Source organism: Elgaria multicarinata, chromosome 1, assembly GCF_023053635.1.
Source record: "Elgaria multicarinata webbii isolate HBS135686 ecotype San Diego chromosome 1, rElgMul1.1.pri, whole genome shotgun sequence".
Classification (NCBI taxonomy): Eukaryota; Metazoa; Chordata; class Lepidosauria; order Squamata; family Anguidae; genus Elgaria; species Elgaria multicarinata.
This window is the reverse complement of record NC_086171.1, coordinates 49,770,054-49,791,804: the sequence shown is the minus strand read 5'-3', so window position 1 is coordinate 49,791,804 and position 21,751 is coordinate 49,770,054. Positions and strand designations below refer to the sequence as shown.

The 21,751-nt window shown below is 44.0% G+C and overlaps 1 protein-coding gene across 8 annotated transcripts in view; it reads right to left on the bottom strand.

Annotated features, from left to right (window-relative positions):
• KIAA1217 (KIAA1217 ortholog) overlaps window positions 1-21,751 on the bottom strand; it is a 421,304-nt gene that overhangs the window by 2,032 nt on the left and 397,521 nt on the right. For all 8 annotated transcript variants that reach the window (XM_063127615.1, XM_063127620.1, XM_063127635.1 and 5 more), the window contains 9 exons: window positions 18,937-19,067; window positions 17,330-17,477; window positions 14,802-15,294; window positions 13,144-13,312; window positions 12,515-12,666; window positions 11,671-11,805; window positions 6,602-6,721; window positions 914-2,476; window positions 297-422 (listed from right to left, as the gene is read on the bottom strand). In XM_063127615.1, coding sequence (XP_062983685.1) covers window positions 297-422; window positions 914-2,476; window positions 6,602-6,721; window positions 11,671-11,805; window positions 12,515-12,666; window positions 13,144-13,312; window positions 14,802-15,294; window positions 17,330-17,477; window positions 18,937-19,067 — 3,037 coding nt within the window. The remainder of the gene's footprint in view (window positions 1-296; window positions 423-913; window positions 2,477-6,601; window positions 6,722-11,670; window positions 11,806-12,514; window positions 12,667-13,143; window positions 13,313-14,801; window positions 15,295-17,329; window positions 17,478-18,936; window positions 19,068-21,751) is intronic.

Genomic DNA, 21,751 nt, shown 5'->3' with positions numbered 1-21,751 from the left:
CAGTTTGATCTGAAAAGCTTCAGGCGGTTCCTGTTGCTGACCTTGAAAAATTACTGCGGAACACTGGAACGAAACTCAAAAAGCAGGAGATGTTTTACCGCAGACATGCACAAGCATGGTCAAAGGACAACGCTATGCCCCCCTCCAAACCCTGGATTTCCAGTTCCAGATTTCAATGGGAAGACAAAGTCCGCTATTTAGCATCATCCAAGGTGGTCCCTTGACTCAATCGTTTACCAAAACACACACAAAACAGCTTTAAGTCCATCCCAAGATTTGGTTTAGGGTAAAACTACCTGTCTGTACTGGCGTTGATCCTGTAGCTTGTGTGGTTTGCTTGTTTTGTCCACATTTCCTTGCGGCCTACTTTTTGCGGCTGCGGGGATTGGCATTCTGCTGGTCTGCGAAGGACTGGGTGAAGCCTGTGAGAAAGGTTGGGGTGCACGGGAAGAGACAAGGGGGACACGGGTAAGCATTGGTCCATTTGTAACAAGGAGGATCACACACCACGGGCAAAGCTGCTTTGTGTGAGAGGCCAAAGCCCTACATGCATAGGAAGCACCAAAAGAATCCACATCACAAATCACACCATGGGTGTTAATTCCAGGAATCAAAAATGGAGGTCAACGCTCCACTACTGATCAACCTAAATTAAACTCAGTCCCAGGTTCTGTTGTGCCCACAGCGGAATCCTGGCCAAGCTGCCACTGAATGCCCATCACCAAATCAGCAGGAGATATATATATATATTAATAAAACCACACTAGTTATTAGCTGTTAGACACCTACTGGATGCACCAAACAAGCCACCCGAAAGGAAGCAAACCAATCAGAAGACACCTCTTGCTTAATGGTGATTATTACTGCAGATTTTAGAAAGCAGCTGGAGTGGTGATTTCTCATACTAAAGTACCTTACGTGAAGTTGGCGGTATTGATGGAGGGAATTCAACTTCCGTGTTACTCTCTTCCAGAGCTATGGGTTCTTTGGGTGAGGAAACGCCTGGGACGGAAGCTCCCTCTGATCGACCTGTGGCTTCAGAAACTGATTTTGGACTCATTTCACTAATGGTGCTTTCCAGTTGCTTAATCGTCTGCTCCAAACTGTCCAGAGTCCTGTAGGTATTCTTCCTAATTTCCTCTGTCCTGGAAGTCTGTACTGATATGTTTGGCTCTTGCTTCCCAGAAGTGTCCTCAGGCTGAGAACTGGGGATTTCAAACCTTTTAGCTTCTTTGTGTTGTTTCAGAGTGCCGTCTTCCTCTTCCTCTTCATACACTACCACTTGCAAAGTTTTCTTGCCAGTTTTAGTTCCCGTGCGTATTGCCTGAGTAAGTGCAGCTAGCTGCTTTTTAGGAAATTTAAACTTAAATTTCTTCTTAGCATCTGGCGCATCCAGCTTTGATTCTGGATGTGGCCCGTAAATGTAACTCAATTTCCCGAGATCCATCTTGTCTCTTTCTTGCCCTTCCGATGGTGTGGTTTGAGTTGATGAACCAGATGGAGAATGGAGCCCAAACTGCTGCTCAGGCCTGTGATCCCTTGTACTATCAGCCGAAAGTCCCTTACTAGTACTATCAGTTTGGACAACTCCTGCATTATGAGGATCAGGAGTATCAGATTCTTCATTTTCTTCCTCTTCCTCTATCTTGTCTTCAGTCATCATTTTTTCCAGCTCTTCATCACATTCCTCAAATATGGTTGAAAGTCTTTTATAAGCTGATCTGATATCCATTGGTTCATCAAAAATAATGATGACGGGTTTTTTGTCCAAGCAAACAACTGGTTCGTCATTCTCTGGATTCTCCAGCCTGCCTTGCTGGGACGCTGCTTCCTTTTTGGAATCAATGTTAACAGTCTGCACATCTTCTCCCTTCCTGTTTACTATATCATGGACCTCTCCGCTAGACAGAAACTGGACTGCTGTTTTGGTAATCATGAAAGCAATGTTCTCTGATGGTGGGTTTTCTTCACCTGGAGAGCTAGCTGGAGACTCTACCTCATCAATATCATTTAAGGTAATGTTCCTAGATACCTTATGCCTTAGTACAACCTGACTATAGCCACTAACAGGCATTTCTTGCTCATGGGGTGATTTAGGAGCTAATGAAATCTCCTGGGGCTGTGAATCTGTTTGTCGGACCAGGGGGGCCCCTTCACCTTCTAGGAGCTCATTCTGTGATGCACCATGGCCAGTCTCTCTTACTATGCCATAGTTTAGCTTTTGTCTTGCAGCTTCTGCTGGTGGACATTGTGGCTCTTCGGCCCCCTTTTTCCTTTCATCATTTTCTAACACATTGGAGATGTTTGTGTTTGGCCTAAAAGAACTTGGGGGGGCATACTCCTTATTCTCCAAAAGCAAATCTTTGCTGAAGACAGAGTTTTCAGTGATGCTGGAAGCATGCAAGACCATCTCTTCTGTTCTCCCATCAGTCTTGTCCTTGGGATGGTCACTATCTTTTGTTGCCTCCCCATACACCTAGGGGGAAGAGTTGCATTACTTAGTTATTTTTTTAAAAAAGGCTGGGATTATTTCCCCCCAATTAATTGGCACATCATCAGTGAAGACATGGACAATGTCAACATGCCTCTCTGTATACCAATGTAGAGCCATTTCCATGGTCTTCAAGTGGTTTCTGTACCTCTTCGGGGTTAATTCCAAGTTCTGGTAGAACGGTGTATTACATGCTACTGCACAAAACTATATACATGGATTCTAGATGGAAACGGTCCTTTAAAAACCCCTCCATGGAGCTTTTGTCCTGATATACTGGTTACCATGTACAAAACCTTTGTTTCATCTTGATCTGGATTAGATTCCCTTTTTCATCGATTGTTTCGTATGAAACAGAAACCTTTGATTTAGGCAGCTTTGCTCCAACTTTGGCCCAAAATAAATCACAAGGGAACCAAGGATTCCACACCATCTAGACTAGCATGCTTACGGCTAACATATAAGCTAGTTCTCCAAGTTAAGGTAGCTTGGGAAAGCCTGTTCTTCTGGTATAACCACTGTATTAGACTGTGTTGCCAAAACACTAACATACAGTAGATGGCTTTTGGAGCTTAAATCCTTAAAGTATGGTGTCTGAAGTGCTGTGCTGACACAGAAACTGCCTCCAAAGAATGTAACCAAGCCCTGAATTACTTGTAGAAAAGGGCCTACAAAAAGCAACAGGCCCAGATTTGCCCCTCGCCCAGCAACCAGTTGACACATACTTCAAACAGGATCAGGTTGAAGGAGCAGCAACCAAGGAAAATGAGCAACCCTTTCCACAATGGCATGCAATTCAACGACGTCAGGATTTCTGCTGAAAATTCACGAACTACATCTGCTGACGTAGCTTACATCAAGGCCTGCTGTTAATTCACGTAACACACCTCTTCCCCACCCACCTCTTCCATGTATACTTTCTCTCTGCATGCCCAATACTCAATGTACTTTCTCTCTGTATACCCAACCTGCAGCTCCTACTTGCAACTCCATAGAAACTCAATAGTACTCATATGAGTATTGCGGTGTATTCATGACCTGCAACTTGCAAATACAGCTTCAATGTACTTGGCTGCAGGAAGAAGGGATCTTTTGTCCTTGAAGTGCCCCATATCTAATTCTGGGAGTTCAATAATTGCTACTGAAAAGGTGCTCCTTTGGCCAGTAGAAATACAAGAGGATACGAAAAACACAGAGAACTATTCAAGCAGCAATTCTGCAAATGTCCTCCAAATGTAGACTACGATATGGTCTGTCATAATAGGAATATGTCCCGCACCTATTTTGACCGAGCAAGCTTAGATTTTACTTGTTTTTATTGTACATTACCCTGAAAGCTACCAGCTATAGAGTGATTAATAAATCTTAGAAATAAAAAAATACATACATAGATACATACGTACTTAAAGGTGTAGCTACATAATTTGGGTATAAAGGAAAGAACTGTTTGGATATAAATTAAAAGAGTGTTCAACTCTCCAAGAGAATAATCACAGTCTATTGGTGCCAACTGTGATGTCCAAGTGTGAAGTGTTCAGCCATGATGGAAGTTTAATCTCTAAAAACAGGATTACACCAAAACCATCACAGGTATAAGTAAACTACTTCTTTTTCAATGCAGGTGTCTTGATTTTAAAACGCACAGAGATCACATTAGGCTGAAAGAGAGCCGGCGGTACACAAGAACTTGCTACTATCATGCACATGTAGTTGGTTAGCATGTAAACAGAGATGGCAGCCCTCAAAAGGTCAGATCCCAGAGAAAGAAGAATAAAGTGTCATGCAGGTCAGGCCAAAGTCAAGAAAGCAAAGACGTAGGCGGACATTGCATGGACATAAGGGCTTGGATTCAGATTTATACTGGATTGACTTGGCAGACGGAAGTGGACTTCCCCACTCCCTCTGCCCCACAGCAGCCCCTCCAGGCCCCTGAAAATGCCACACAGGGGGTAAGGAGACCCTGATGAATAGGGTGCACGTTGGTGTGTGAGAGGGACCTTCCAGAAGCAGAGAGCATCCACTCACGGAACACCCCTTCTCCTAAAGGAAGGCAATTCTTGGATCCAACCCATTGTGTGCTGAGCTGCCTATGTTGTCAGCAATACTCCGGCTTTCAGGGTCCAGAAACTAGGAATTATTATTCATGCCAAACATTATTTAGAGCCAGCAGAGTGTGACTTGCTGCACAGAGAACAGGGGCTATCGCTTACTGCATGTTTATCTCACCAGTTGCAAATACTCCGGCAGTCTTTGTACAAGGGCCCCCAGGATACAAGGCTGCTTTGTGTAAGCTAAGTGAAGGGTGTTGAGTGGAGTACTTCGTCTGTCTTCCAGTCTTGGAACCCGGCATCTCACCTGTCCTGTTTTCTCCCTGTTTCAGATACTCCACTTGAGGTCTCCCTGCTTGAAGGACTCCATCAGGGGTCTGGATTGTTTTGGTTGATCTTTGCTGTGAAGGGTGGGTGGCGGAGGAGGGCTGGACTAGATTACCTTCTGGGGCAGCACCAGCTCTTGGAGTCAGATTTTCCTTCAGCTGAAGTTTTTTATTTGCTCCAGACTGTCTCAGAATTATTAAGAATTGATTAATACCATCCCCAAAGACTCCTAATCCTGATGGCAAAAGTGGTGATGCATTTGTTTTGTATGACAGTTTGCTTGGAGCTTTAAGCTCCATTGGGTTTGAAACTAACTTGAGACTTGGGCTAGATCTACACCAAGCAGGATATTCCACCATGACAGTGGTATGAAAGTAGTATATAAGAGGCAGGAGGCAGGAGCCACACTGCTGCTTTATAGCAGTATTGAAGTACACTGACAACTGTTGGGGCCTACTGACACATTTCATACCGCTTTCATAGTGTTATATTCTGCTTGGTGTAGATTTGGCCTTGGTGTCTTTGCCCTTCTTTTCCCATTGAAACAATCATTGTGTAGTACTGCTACTACTCTTAATTCTTTTTTAAAAATCTGCATCCTTTGGAGAAGGAAACCTACAGTCTTCTCTAGGGTGGCTTCCACCTGTAATACCAACTGTGGTAATGACCTGCTTCACACATTATGCTAACCTATGTTTTATTTAACCCATGGCTAATCCATGGTTTGTTGCCCTACTCAGGGTTTTTCTGGTATATGATTAAACAACAAATGCTTTGTTTTCTCAAGCCCTGGGTTGTTTGTTTCCGTCCTCCTTTGGCCACTCCCTCCCTGTATCCCAAATGCCTTTGAGGCACTGTACTACTGGCATGTAGAGCAGCTGGCTTTTATTTTTACCACTTTTGCCTGCTGCTTCTGTAACTTGGCAAAACAACCCGTGAACAACCCACGGTTCTGGGTTCACATGTAACAACAACCCATGGTTTAAACAAACCAGAGTTCATAACATGGGTTCTTTTGCTATGTTATTCATAGTCAACAAACCATGTTTTTTAAGAGCAGCTGTGTTTCCACATCACAATCCAGAATTTAACAACCAATGGATTAAAGAAACCATAGAATAGCATTATCTGCAAACCAAGTCACTGTAAAATTGCCTATTTTGAAGACATGGTATACATTTTTAAATCTTTTTTTTATTATTATACTTGTAATGTAATCCTATATATGTTTATTTGGACACCATCCACCTGTGTTCAGTGGGGCTTAGTCCCAGGTACGTGTGCATGGGTTTTCAGCATTTGACGGGTCTTTATCAAAACAGATACCCGTTCTTTTGATTTTGTATTCTTAGGGCCAAAGGAATTTTAATAAACAAAACTGGTAAGACATTAAGTGATTAAGAACATGCATTCAGATCACTATGCTTAAACACAGTGCCCTTTCCTTGGTCTCAAGAAGACAAATAACATCTCTCAAAAGCTTCAGACCACACCAAGCGCGTTTTGTTTTGTTGTCCTAGATCTGTTCAATCTCATTTTATTCCTCCTGTTTTCCTAAAGGTTATTTGCATCTTGAGAACTTCAGGGCCAAAATGGGCCATAAATCTAGATAAACAGAAACACGGCCCTCATGGCACAAAGAGAACAAACAATATGCAAGACACAGGGTTAGTTGGAAGCAAGGGAAGAAGGCGAGGTCAAGAGTATGTGGCAGAGTTCAGAATGCCACCGTTACCTTCTTCTCCTTGGGATGTGTTAAGGCCACATGCCTTGCATCTTTTGTGTGTGTGTCATTTCTGGACTGTTCAACATGACTGTTTGAGTTTACATCCATGTAAGAGCACTTCTGGAAAGCCTAGAGAATTAAAATATGGCATATTATCAGAAGACCTTCTTCCAACATCAGCAAGTCTCCCCAAGAAGCATTAGCAGGAGGGACACACTGCTTCTTCCCTAAGATTCCTCCAGTCAAGGGTGGGTTTTTCTCTCTCCTTGTGTTGATCTTAAGTATCAACCCATCAATCCAGGCATTATAAATACGCAGAGGTCTACAGCTTACGGCTGGGCTGGATAGCCAGGTCTCTCCTTGCCAGGCATGCAGTCCAGTCCCCACAGCAATAATATATGGATTTATCAACACAGTTATTGTCTGACGGCATTATGTAAGTTAGGTTTTATGTAGGCTGATGGGGTTTTTTTTGTGTCATTTTAACCTGGGATTCATTCCACAGCCTTGGACCCACCTCCATTCAACTTTTAAAGACTGTTGTTCCACCCACAACTATATAGGTTTTGTCTAAGTTCAAATATTAAACAACATTTTGCATTTCCATTTTCTGGTACAATTGCAAAATGTGGGGGAAGTGGGGGATTTGGCTGGAGATGCTCATTTTAATTTTCTTTGGTAGAAATGTTCTTTTGAAAAGGATGGAACAACGACAACTCTTTCAAGTTATGGGCCTGCAAAACATTTTAAAAAGGCTGGGGAACCTCTTTCAGCCCAAAGGCCAGATTCAATTTCAGAAAAGCCCTCAGGGGCTGCATTCCAGGAGTGGGTGGAGCTGGAAAATGCCAAAAGCAGCCGCATATTTTCGCTGAAAGCTCTTACTGCCAAGAGCAATGCTGTGGGAGAGGCAAAGAAACCTTTTAGAATGGGTGAAGGGGATTGTGAAAAAGCTGGGAAGCCACCAAACAATTGGCGGAGGTTAGGGGGAAAGAAGTAGGGCCAGGGGAGAGGGACGTGACCCGCTGGGGAACCTTGGGGAAGCCAGATGCAGCTCGTGGGCCTGAGGTCCCCCACCCCTGCTTTAAAAGACTGGACGCTTTTTGTGCCAGGAATTTTCCCAGGCTCCAATCTACTTCCCAGATGCAGGTATTTCCCAAGCTGGATCACTGAAACTCTGCCCATGGGTCTTGGGAAAGCTCCGCCAGGGTTTGCTGATTTGTAAACAAGATCCATATTGAAACCAGACTTTAGGCATGTAAGCTACTTCATTTAGAGAGGCCTAAAGATCCAAGACCTCTGTCTACCCAAAGCCCTGTCAACAAGAGCGAGGCGGGGAGGGAGGAAGACGGAGGCTCCCATTCCTCCGACTTTGTTGTTTTCTTCCAGTGGGTGGGGCTGGGTGATGGAGGCTTCTGGACTTTGTAGATCCATGTTTCTCCTTCCTCCTCCCCAATCCACCCATCAGAACACCCCCTTTTCCTCCTTGCCTAGCAGAGGCCCTGGAAAGAGGAGCCGCCACGAAGACCTCTGTGGCAGCTAGAGAGGCGGGTCGGAGGATCCATGGAGGATCCCCCATCCTCCACACTCTTAGCTCCATCTACAAACACAGAGGAGGAGCTCTGCAGCATCCTATGGCATTCCAGATGCGGTCTGTGGGTCATAGGATTGCTCTGTCCGGGCCCACAGAATGATGGTTTGTTTCATCCTCCAACAGCTTCCTTGACCAATGAATCTCATACAGTCACTTTGCTCATAACATCTAGTGAGAAAATCCAGAATTTGGCAAGCTGCAAAACTTATTTGTATGAATTGTCAGAGCTTGCTAATACTACACACTACCAACAAGTCTTTTTTTTTTAAACTAAAACCCAGCACCTCCTCAGAATGGGGATGGATGCAACAACTCTGCCTAATTTACAACTGCTTGCAATTACTTACCTTGATTCTATGACTGCAACCCTATATACACCAACCTGGGAGTAAACTCCATTGAACTCAATGGTGTTTACTTCTGAGTAAATATGCATGAGTTCAACTTGTAAAACACAGGCTGCATTTGGAATTAGTGATACATCCTCAGGCTCGTGGTCCACACACCCCTCCCCTCCCCAAAATGCTCACTGTGGCTTTTGCTTGTGATTAACTGTGTCTTGCCATTATATCTGAACACGGACAAAGTGTGAATCACCTTAAGAAAGGTCTGTCGAAACTAGAAATGTGAAGGCCTGGAAAAAAAACGGAAAAATTCGGAAAAAAACAAGTTTTTCCCTGTTTTTTTCCCCGAAGCCTTTTTTTGTTTTTTCCCAAAAAAATGGAAAAATTGAAAAAAATGAAGAAAAAACAGATTACAGGATGTTTTATTTTAGCATGATGAATAAAATGTTTAAGACAAGCTGTTCAGGTATTTACTTCTCCAAATGATTTCTAAAAACTGTACAGTATCAGATTATTACAATGTCTGTGCACCAAGGACAAGCAAGTGCTAGCATTTCTGCCTCTAGGGGGCACTGCCACTGAAGCAGGGACTGAAACTAATACTGATAGCTATAGGTCAGAAAATGAGTCTGATTAAATTTCATGCATATTCATTGAATCTTGGCCCGTCCCCTCCATTTTTCTGTTTTTTTTATGGGAATGGGGGCTTTATGTCTTGACACTGGGGGACTAGCAGAGACATAAATAATTTTCTTTGTTACTAATGTTGGTGGTTTCTTCAGTTGTTGTTTTTTAAAATTGATTTTTTGCCTGCTCCTCATAAACTGGCAGAACCAAAAAGGTTCCTAACAGTTCAGGAGCTTGTAGCTTCATTTGTTACCATAAAAAAGTAAAAAAAAGTAAAGTAAATTTGTAATAATTGTTTGAATACACTACTTTTAATATACCAAATGTAATAATTTTATGCCAAACCAACTTGGACCTAATTACATTTTATGTTCCTAATGTAACAAAGTGACTTTCAATCTGTAAAAAGTGCTAATATTGCATTATTTCAATTTTTCCAAAAATTTCCATTTCCCCACGAAACCCCTCCAGAAAAAAACCGGGTTTTTTCCATGGCTTCAAAATTTCCAGAAATTTTTACATCTCTAGTCGAAACAAGCCAATTTCAAACCATGGCTCATGAAGCTCTACTGTTTTAACAAACAAGAGTTAAGGTTAACTTCAGTTTAGGGTTCAAACAGAAAGCTAAACTGTGGTTCATCAAAAAATGGAAGTGACAGCTTCTGATCTCCCCACGGCTCATGGAGGAGGAGGAGGGGGGGCAGTATGTGAGTCCATAAGGATAAATGATAGTTTATCTATACTTTAATCCATAGTTTATTGCCATGTCCAAACATAGCTACATTGAGTATTCGATTAGCAGTGGCTCTTCTTCAGCCAGCTAAAATGCAACCTCAAGCTTTTAATCAGAAACATAAAAACCTCTCCTTCAATAAGAAAACACACCCACACCCTCACCCAAAAGGAGAGAAGCACCTGGCCTCGGCTTGATTCTTTTCACCGCTCCCTTTTACTTCTGGTTCTTGATCTTTTTTGCAATGTAGCTCTTTGCGGTTCAGCTAGCAGTTTCAAACGTTAGAAGAGCGACTGCAAAAAGGTTACAAACGGAAAGAGGCAACGAAGTTCCCACTTCTCTTCCCTTGGCTGGGATCCAGATGTGTTAGACTACATGGACCATCACCCCCTACCATGTTGGTGGTAGATGTTGGTAGTTGTAGTTCAACGCAGCTGGAGAGCGCCAGGTTGGGGAATGCGATGCTTTGTAATGACTGACTAGCTTCCATACTTCTGTACCTTTTGAATTTGAGCGAAACAATAGTAAATTCAACATCTCCATGAATCTCATTGTTGATCTCGTTATCACCTCATTCACTTGCCTATCGCTATCATTGCCTAGTGAGTAGATTTGTGGAAGCTTGATAAACAAAATTCGTTCAAGTTCACATTTAAATGCAAACTAACCTAATTTGCATTGCCCAAACTAACATGCAAACTGGAACTCAATTATGATTGTAAACCGCCCTGAGGGCATTTTCCAGTTGGGTGGTATATAAATCTAATAAATAAGTTGATCATATTATCTTTCTGCAATTTTAGATGTAGTTCTCCAGTCAAAAGACACAGATAAAAATGCATACATTAGATATGCATACAAAACTGCATAACCAGAAGAAATGTGTGCAAAAATGTATGCAGTTTTTGTAGGCATTTCTGCTAATGTATGCAGTTTTAGTAGGCATCTCTCCCAACGTGTGCCGCCCAGAGAGCTTCAGCTATTGGGTGGTATAGAAATATGAAAAATAAATAAAATGTGTACATTTTTGTATGTATTCCTCGTAATGTATACATCCCCTGTGATCACCTATTTGTTGAGGGGACTGGTGGTACTGAGGACTAATGAAGGTAGTCTTTTATCATCATGACTATTTGTCTTCCACAGCCTCTAGCAGGTACACCTTGCTGCCTCAAATGTGCAGTCAATAGCAAATACACTGTACACAACCCCAGCAAGCTCAGCCACAGCTAAGTCCCATGAAGAGCAATGCAGGGGCCATTCCCATGACGGACTTCTCTTAGATTGCGCCCACAGTGCCCAGCAATGTCAGACATGAAAAACTTTGTACGTTGCAAGGGCCAGGGAGATTTGGTAGCCCTTAAGGCTTGAATAATCTTTTCTGATTGACCAAAGGATCCACAATTCAAAACATCAGACTCAATCATGGAGAGTTGGCATGCTTATGGCCGTGAATAGTCCAGTCCTTACTCAGCTCTTGGTTTTCCTGTCCTTTGTCAAACTGAAGCTGGATATGAAATGGACGTGTGCCCCAGCGAGGTTTAGGAAGAAACTCTCCCACCCGTATCTCCTGCACATAGCCCACATACTCCTTGCATTCTAGAGCACGTCCCATTCATTTCAATGGGATCAATGCATTCTTGCATTGAACAGGGGGTTGGACTCGATGGCCTTATCGGCCCCTTCCAACTCTACTATTTTATGTTTCTATGATGCAAGACACATTCACTTGGGACAGAAGAGTACAATGACCAGGTCTGTAACTCCATGTGCCACCTCATACCTGTAGTTCTGCCATTATTCTATCTCCTTCCTCTTCTTCCTCGTCTTTTGCAGGTGGAACTCTGGCTGTGCTCAGAGCCTGAGGGGCACCGTGATCTTCTTTAGAGACTTTGTGCTGTGCATCTTCACTGCTTTCCTAAGAAGTGTAACAAACAACAATGGAACAATTTATAGGCAATTTGACCAACCGCTCTGTACAAATGCAATGCTTCCTTGCACTGATCTCTAATCTCTTATTTTGTGTTTTGAGGAGGAAACACCACCCCATCCCACCCTCCAAAAGAAATTAAACCCTAATTCTCACATTCAGGATTTGACAACATGAACGGTGCCATCCCATGGGAAAGACATGTGGAAGAAAGTTTTTTTCCCCCTGTATCTCCCCCTTTTTTTCTTTTCTTTTTTGGACTTTGAAAGTAACAGATGGTTAAAACAAGCAAACAAGAACACACTTGAAAGGTTTGTATGGCGCTATGCTCTCTGATTGACTTTGTCCATCTGTGTAAGATATTTGAGTTCTTCCATATTGTTTTTAATTTCTTAGCCATACAAAGAGCGAAAGCATCTTAAGATTTGCATTCTACAGTCTCATAAAAAGAATGCAGGAAAGGGAACTCCCATAAAGAAAGAACAAGACCAAAAGAATGGCTAGATTTGCACTATCATGCTGTGCATTTTCTGAGTTTACTTACTTAGATTTATTTAGATGCCTGTCTAGGTCATGTCACACCCACCCACACCACTGATACTGAATTCATGCTAGCGACTAAAATCAGGAAGACTCTATCCAGAAATGTTTCCTGTTCTGGAGATCTCATTTTGCTAAACTGCCTCAATCATCAGACCTTGGCCGTAGTGCTGTCTTTCCTGGTCACGTAAGTGACTTCACCCAGTCTTGTGCTTAGTCCAGGTCCTAGCAGGTAGCTGCGACGTGGAGGCGGAGGTGGCGGAGACTTCACTGGCTTTTCGGTGTCCTGTTCTGTGTTTGGAGTCTCTTCTGAAAATTAAAGATGTGACAGTGTTGTCAGGGCAGCGGTTTTTAAAATAGGGCCTACTGCTCCGACCTTAAATAATTTTAGGTTTTGTTTATTTAGTAGAAGAGATTTAAGGATATGCTCAGGGCTCAATGTAGGAGCCTGCCACACACAACGTTTTTGGTGGCTCTCTGATTATCAGTGGGGCAGTGAATCCAGTCAGAACCCTAAAGAAGTTCTCCAAGGTGCTTCACGCCTCACTTCACTCCCCACTGACAATGGAGCCAAAGGACCAGGCAGTGCTGGTTTTTGTGAGGTATCTCTTTGTAGGGCCAAGGCTACATAGCTGTACCTAGGACTTACAATACCCCCCCCCCCAACAAATCTTTTCCAAAGGTTTAGAGCTCAGACACTGAAAGTTACGTCTAAAAGAAGTTTAAAAAGGGCCCATTCCCAAACAAACGCCATCAATATATTGCTGAAGTGTAACTAAACCTCACCGGAGACTTCTAGTTTTTCGGTTGTATCAGCTGTGGCTTGTGGAGGCATCTCGAGGTTTGGGATGGACTTCATGATATTTGCTTGTGCTTCTTCTAGGAGTTTTTCGAACTCTTTTCCATTATAGTGGTCCCGGTTCTGCCGCTTCTCTTCCCATTTCTTCTCTGCTTTCTAATCAGAAACACAGATCCAGAGTGGCATTTTGAATTCTGCTTTGGCCTAATTCTCTATTTAAACTAACATTTATAGGCTTGGATTCAGACTTAGTCATACCAAAGTAGACCCATTGAAATTAATGGACTTGAGAGAGTCGTAATTTCAATGGGTATACTCTAAGTATGATTAAATCTGGACCCAACCCATAAAATGTACATCCGTGCAGACATTCTCTGAGTTCTGCTAGCCATCTCTGCCAAGCACCTGCCCTTTGCACAGTTTTCCACTGGTACATGCCCATGGGGAGATATTTGCTCTCAAGCCAAAATCTTGCTCAGGGAATGAAGCTCCCCTGTCTATGGCCTTGTTCAGAAGACACCTTAAACCATGGCTTTAACCATAGTGGTTAAGCCAGAAAACCAGGCTGTGTTCAGAAGACACCTTAATCCACGGCTTTAACCATGGTGAATAAAACAATAAGCATTATTCACTATGATCAAAGCCATGGTTTAAGGTGTCTTTTGAACATAGCCTGGCTTTCTGGCTCAACCACCATGATCAAAGCCATGGTTTAAGGTGTCTTCTGAACATAGCCTGGCTTTCTGGCTCAACCACCATGATCAAAGCCATGGTTTAAGGTGTCTTCTGAACATAGCCTGGCTTTCTGGCTCAACCACCATGATCAAAGCCATGGTTTAAGGTGTCTTCTGAACATAGCCTGGCTTTCTGGCTCAACCACCATGATCAAAGCCATGGTTTAAGGTGTCTTCTGAACAGGCCCTATAACAGTTCCCATGAAGCATTCTCCCCCAAATGAAATGTGTCACCACCACCACCACCTCATGTGCATAAGATGCAGTCATGATGGGCTGCGTGTACCCAATGCTTAAAATAAATTGGCCACCAGATGACCAGTTAGGCAATGAGATTTTTGTTAAGAGATTTCTTCCCAGCAGCAGAGAGCTCTCTCCCCTCCCTTCATTCCTTTTATACCCCTATGCCCCTTAACATGGAGAAACGGTTGTATTATTCTACGCACACAACGGCCAACCAGCTGTCTGTGAGAAACCCATAAGTGGGACACAAGTGCAGTAGCACCCTCCTGCTGCCTCTGATACTGGAGTTTGCATTCAGCTATCATGACAAACAGCCTGTGATAGCTTTATCCTCCATGGATTTGTCTAATCCCCATCTAAGGCCATCCACGTTGGTGGCCATCGCTACGTCTTGTGATCGCAAACTCCCTAGTTTAACTATTCATGGTGTGAAGAAGTACTTCCTTGTATCTGTCCTGAATTGCCCACTCTTCAGCTTCATGGGATGACCCCCATTCAGTCCCAGCATTACGAGAGGGGGAGAAAAATGCCCCCCTCTCTTTTTTCTCCATATCATGCATAATTTGGCCCACCTCCCTTATGTGCCTCCCCTGACACACCTTCCTTTCTAAGCTATACAGTTCTGGACATATCTAAATGACCTTCCTGCCTTAAAATGCACACTGTACCTCGATTGATAGAGCTCTGTTCCTCGTACTGGCACTGTGAAGTTCTTCAATAAAAAGGCTTTGCATGGTGGAGCCGTTCACTGAAACGTGGGGCGAGTGAGGTGCCTGGGGCTGCTGGGTAGCAGTTGCCATCACAGTTGCAGACTCTGGCATGGGAGAGGTTGGGTGTGTTGACCCAGATGACCCTCCTGCGGGGCTGTTTGCCGGTGGAGACATTGGGGCATGACTGACCAAGGCTGATGAATGCTGAGACGGATGGATGACCACCGGAGAGCTTTGAGCATGGTGGACCGTCATCGTGGAAACAGGGATTGCCTCTGACTTGACAGACGGCTCCGCCGGGGCTTCGGTCACTTTTTGCTCCAGGCAAGTGGGGCTGTTTGTGATGTCTTCTTGGTTCCTCAGAACTTCGGCTGCTGTGGCTTTCTCCATGGCGTTGTACTGCGCAGCTTGGGAGGGATCCACACCTTTAAGCAGACCATCTGTAACGTGCCTGCGAAAAGGAAACAGCCATGCTACTATTCTATGATTCTATGGTTATGGTCTCTTCCACACTAGAGGCATTCAAGAGGCAGCTGGACAACCATCTGTCAAGTATGCTTTAGGGTGGATTCCTGCATTGAGCAGGGGGTTGGACTCGATGGCCTTGTAGGCCCCTTCCCACTCTACTATTCTATGATTAACAAGCAGACTCTTCCTGGTCTTTTCGAGAAAGGGCTCCCTCTAGTGACAGTTTTGTTTAATGAAAGCCATTTAAGCCAAACACACTCCTCAGTCATGATTAATAATAGGCTCAAGTTACAGGAAGCCAGATTCGGGCTGGACATCAGGAAAAACTCCCTGACCGTTAGAGCAGTACGACAATGGAACCAGTTACCAAGGGAGGTTGTGGGCTCTCCCACACTAGAGGCATTCAAGAGGCAGCTGAACAACCATCTGTCAGGAATGCTTTGAGATGGATTCCTGCAATGAGCAGAGGGTTGGACTCGATGGCCTTATAGGCCCCTTCCAACTCTACTATTCTATGATTCTAATGGCTTGATGATTATGGGTTGGGCCTGCAATGATGCTGGATAAACTGCACTGATGGGAGTGCACTTCCCTGTCCCTTTGGTCCCATTGCAGGCCCTCCAGCCCCCAGAAAATGCTACACAGAGAGTCAGGAGACCCTGCTGAATGGGGGTGATCTCTGGTGTGGGGGAGCAGGGACACCCAAAAATTGGGCAGAGGGACCTTCTGCAAGGGGAGCCATTCCACACATGGAAGGTCCGTTCCTCTTACAGAAGGCAGATCCTGGATCCAACCCAGTCAAGTGTGTGATTTTTTTTAAGTGGGTGAAGCACCAAGACCATATTTTTGCAATATCGCCTCTCACGCAAGATACAAACTCTCAGGCCCAATGAGCGACAGGGGTGAGCATCCATCGGAAGGCTCTGTGATCCAAAGGGACCTACTGTAGAATGACCAGGTGAAAGACAGATGGAAGACTCACCAAGTAGTCGTTCAGTGGGGATGTGCCTGAAGGATACCGGTTCCAGTATCTGGGGGATCAAAACTAGTGGGGTAGCAGAACCAGGGCTCACAGGGTTGCAGTGGCTGCATTTTGGGCCTCTCTTTGAAACTGGCACAATATGTGCTTCAAAATTTACCACTACACCACTGGTCAACTCAGCCAGCCAGGGCAACTGATATCCAACAGAGAAACCAGAAACATTGACACAGCGGGATCCCAGATGTTACTACAAGTGGAAGCGTTGATCTAGGGAGAGTGGGACAGGGATCCAGGGAGCAGGCCGGAGCCAGGATGGAAGCGAAGATTGTTGCACCATTTCAAAATCTAGGTGGAGATGGTGAGGCCTTCTCCCCTACAGGGTCATTCAGTCCTTGTAGTCCACTTGAGAGGAGCTCCTGGTGGTGCCAAACCCTCTTGAGGTCTGCTTCCCAGTTGTTTGGAGCAGGGCATTTAGTGGGGTGGTGCCCAATATTGGGCATGATCTTCTCCCTGAGATTAGACATGCAGCAGCAATTCTAGGTGCACGTTGAAGATAGATATATTTAGCCATACGATTATGCAAGCTTTCCTGATGTAGTTGAGCACACCATGGATTGGATCTGCAGCTATAAGTGGTCTTATAAATACCTGGTGATAAACAATAACAACTCATATTTGCTATGGGCAAATCTTTTGACAAGCCCAAAACTGGTTCCTCTTTCCAGTTCGGTGTGAGGTATATAACTAAGAAAGAATTCTGAACATGTCATCAGATTCCCAGAATTCCTTTGGGGTGGGGAGACCAAGACATTTAAATTAATTAAACCTACATTGAATGGTTAACTATTTTAATTTCCAAGATAAAAGTATTGCTTTCTGAGTGCCCCAAAGTATTGTGTGTGATTAATAAGTATGACTAAATTCAGATCCAGCCCTCTATCTTTTTGGAACGTGTGTGATTAACATGGGAACTTGTATAGATCATATACATGCCAACAACCTGGTTCAGACTAATTTAAACAAACAAACAAATCACCTCCGGAGGGTAGTTAGGGTATCAGTCATGCTCCGGACTCTCTTCAGTAAGATGTCTAGCTTATGGGGTTCCTCCTTTAAAAATCTCACAGCTTCCACCTCAATACGAAGAATGGCTCGCATTTTATTCTGCAATGTTGGAAATTCACCTGCAAAGACAAGAGCCATAAAAGTGCAACCCTATGTATGTTTAGACCGAAAAAAGAAAAGGAAAAAAAAACTTTGCTGGCTGGGGAATGCTGAGGTGCTAGAACATATTTCTGTCTACACGTGCATCGGTTTGTGCCCTAAAGCACTTAAAAAGAAAGAGATGGACAGAGACCAACGTAGGGCTTAATATTCACCAAGAAAGAAAGATGTGGGGGGCGGGGGGGGGGGGGGGAGAAAGTTTCCAGATGCACAACCTTAATATTCACGCATAACCAGCTTGTATTATCCATGAAGTTCTCAACTGCAGGCGAAGTGAATCAGAGTGACAATCACTCTGATGAATATGAACAATGTCTCTTTAGCTTGAGAATTAAAAATGTCACCAATTAGGCTACAATTCTATTCTCTCGGGGGGGGGGGGAGAGGTCAGGTCCCTTCAGACGGGAAGCTCCAATCTTGGGACAGCCCCTGCAGAAATGCTTGTACCCCTTACATCCCCGACATTGGAAGCTTGATGTCAGGAAAGGCAGAGGATTTGATCATAAGAACATAAGAAGACCCATGCTGGATTGGACCAAGGATCCATCTAGCGCCAACACTCTGTTTCCCATAGGAAACCCACGAGCAAGATGTCAGTGCAACAGCAAACTCCCATCCAAGTTCCCTAGCAAACAGTCCACATAGGGCATAGTGCCTCTGATATCGGAGGCATCGAAAGTCCTCTTGCTTCCCAAACATGTCCCCAACACAGGGGGACATTTACCCCAGTTCTGGGACTGGTGTAAATAGCCCCCCCCCCATCATTGTATGAAATGGGAAAGAAATTGGACAGGAGGGTAACACTGCCACCCCTGGAACAGGAAGGAAAGACTCTTTTCAGCTCCTGCTTCCTCCTGATTTTACCCTTTGCTCTTTTTTAATGTTCTACACCAGGGGTGGGAATTTTTCTTCTTGCTGGAGACCACAGTACCCCGGGTCGAAACCTGTCAGGGTCCACATTCCATCGGTGGGCCAAGGCGTATACTTTGTTTAGTACACAATGAAAAACAGAAACATTTGCATCTCTTTCCCCAAGGTTCCCTCCAAGTTTTAAGGCCGGAGGACAGAATAAAACAATATCAACAATGTGGGGAAATGGGGTGGAAGTTCACCTTTGGCCCATTGGCCAGTAGTTGCCCTGGGGAATACGGTCGCTACTGCTGTATGCTCTACTCTCAATTGCCCTGCGTTTGGTGGCCTCCTAGCAGGAAGCCTTGCAGACCCAGTTCAGACTCCCCCCTTTTCCAAATAAGAATAGAATTGTCACATTCATGCCCTAAGCCTAAGCACATTTACCTGGAAGTAAGCCCCATTTATCTCAGTGAAACATATTTCCAAGTGAGTCTCCTTAAAGTTGGGGGGGTATAAGAGGCCCCCCCCAAAAGATACCCAAACCAAATAAGAAAACCTGAAAGGTACCTTTGAGGGTGGCGACGGCTTCTCCAACTTGCCGTAGGAGAAAAGCGCCATCTTCGACATCTTTCAGCGTAACTATCCGGTTAGCCGCCCTGGATTCCTTCTTCAGATCTTCAACAAAACTTTCAAGCTCACTGGAAAAGGCAGAGTCAAAAGGAGTTGAATTTCAATTTGGTTTTAGGGTAGGCAACATCATGGAAAAGACCATTCTCTGCACTTGGGAAGCTTTCCTAGTTTTCACATAAATAGGATCTATGTATTTGCTCTGTGTTCTGATTGGGAACACCAGCGGCACAGCTTGGGGGAAAATTGCAAAAGAGCATGAATTTGCTCAAATCAAGCTGATATTCACACTTGATTGGGCTCCCAATTGAAGGTCTGGTTAATTCATTTCCTAGGAAGCACATCCTTAACTAGGATGTTAAGGGATGCACATGATGCATAGCTTTCGTATGATTTGTTTGAGAGGCAGTGTGGTGTAGTGGCTAAAGTGTTGGACAGGGAGTTGGGAGATTCGGGTTCTAGTCCCCACTCGGCCATGGAGGTCCATTGGGTGACTTTGGGCCAGTCACAGACTCTCAGCCCAACCCACCTCTCAGGGTGGTTGTTGCAAGGATAAAATGGAGAGGAGGGGGATTATGTATGCCACCTTGGGTTCCTTGGGAGGAAAAATGGTGGGATATAAATGTAATAAATAAATAAATGAATATGAAAATCAGCTCAAAATAGAGAACTCTACACACAACTATGAAAGCCAGAGCAGCTAGTGCTACAGCCAGCATTCAACCCTGTAAATAACTATTCATCTTTGTGTTTTGCACTGTAACATATGAAGCTGGGATTGAGGGAAGATCAGAGGGGCTAGGTCCCATGAAGAGAAAAATGACAATATTTGTGATCATGGAAGAGTCCCCTGCTATGCTCTGATAATTGGAATCCAGAAAAAGGAAAGAAAACTCTTTAGAAATGTAACATCTGCCCAACCAGCTCTAATTCTAAACTACGTAAGTACAAACCAACCACTAGTCTAGAAAATATGTCAATTTTCATCACAAGTGAGAGGGTTCATTGTAAATGATTAAATCACTTGAGTTAGAGGCATCTGAATGGTTCATAAATTTGATTTGCTGCCTGCTTTATCATAGCTGACATGGGAAGAAAGGTGTAAGAATTCTGTCATCTGCTGTGGCTCAGTGGTAGAGCACACACGTCGCATGCAGAATACTGACTCCTCGGAATCTCCAGGTAGGGCTGGAAATATTCCTGTCTCAAACCCTGGAGAGCCACTGCTGCCAGTCAGTGTTGACAATACTGGGCTGAATGGACCAGTAGTCTGACTCAGTATAAGGCAGCTTCCTGTGTTCCTATGAAAAGTCTCAAAAACAATCACTAGGTGGCAGTGAGTGAACAGCGTTCTGTGACCTTCCAGGGAAAGAAATTCAGTATAATTACATACTTGTAGTAAAAGGCAGAACTACATTAGGAGTGTGTGTGTTTGTATGTGTGCAACCATTTGTGTTTAAAGCCCAATAACTGCTTCTTCAAGGGAAAAGCAGCTTTGAAGAAGGATTTGGAGCAGAGCAAAAGCAGGGTCTGTGTGTGCTTAACTAGGGTGACCCTATGTAAAGGAGGGCAGAGCTCCTGTATCTTTAACAGTTGTGTGGAAAAGGGAATTTCAGCAGGTGTCCTTTGTGTGCATGCAGCACCTGGGAGTCAGTGACTAGCCCAAAGTCATCCAGTCAGCTTCCAGGGCCGAGTGGGGACTAGAACCCAGATCTCCTCAGTCCCAGTCCGATACTCTAACCACTAGACCATGCTGGCTTCCAAATGAAGCCCCAATATACAGTGTTCTAAATTATAATGTTGAAGAGAAAACTATTGCCTAGATTTACACGAGGCTATCAATGAGACGGTGGGCACATTTGTAGTAAATAACAGGCTGTTGGCAACACCCAATGAGATTTGAGCCTCCTCTAGAATTTAGGGCATGTTGTTATTTACAATCACCCAGGTCCTAGAGGAGTGTAAATAACAACATACCCACTATTTCTAGAGCACTATGATTAAAAATGTCAGCAAGAGACAGATCATAAAAATCATCCTCAAAAATAAAGAAGCCATTCTGCAGATACAGCTACCGGTAAATTAGAAAGCGTAATAAAACTGGTTAATTTCCTAATGAGTAATTAACATAATGCACACTTGGAGAAAGAATTATTTGGACAAGTTATTGATTTCATTGCAGTCTAATCAGTAAAATCATCCATCACCTCCTCTGAAAAGTAGTTCAAGCTGCTGGCCGAGTCAATAACAGGGGATCAATTAAATGTATCAAGAAACCTTTCCTTGCAGACTCTTGGGCTGCCAACAGCCAAAGCACACTTACTCAGCAAGATATCACCACCTTTGTCAGTGGACCTTACTTCCAAATAAACATGTTCAAAAGAAAAGAAGTATTTCTAAATTGCTCGTACAATTTTATCCCACTCTTTTCCCAAGTAGCCCAAACAGTGTGTGTGTGTTTTAAGGAACTGTGTGCAGGTGGTCAAGGGGCAGAGACATGCCCAAGGCGACCCGATGAACTTGGTAGATATTTCTGAGTCTGGTTTTGCCATGTCCAAAGCATCCCTGGATCTCACACTCTTCACTGATTCATCACCTACTAAATGCTGTACATAATGCAGGCTTACACTCTGCTTGCATCCACATGTCATACAACTCAATAGAGAACACAGCGGTCAAGATCCAGTGGGAAATCCCTTGAAACGGGTGTGCTTGTTGTGCAAGAGCCCACCCGCCTGCATGTAGTTACAGGTGC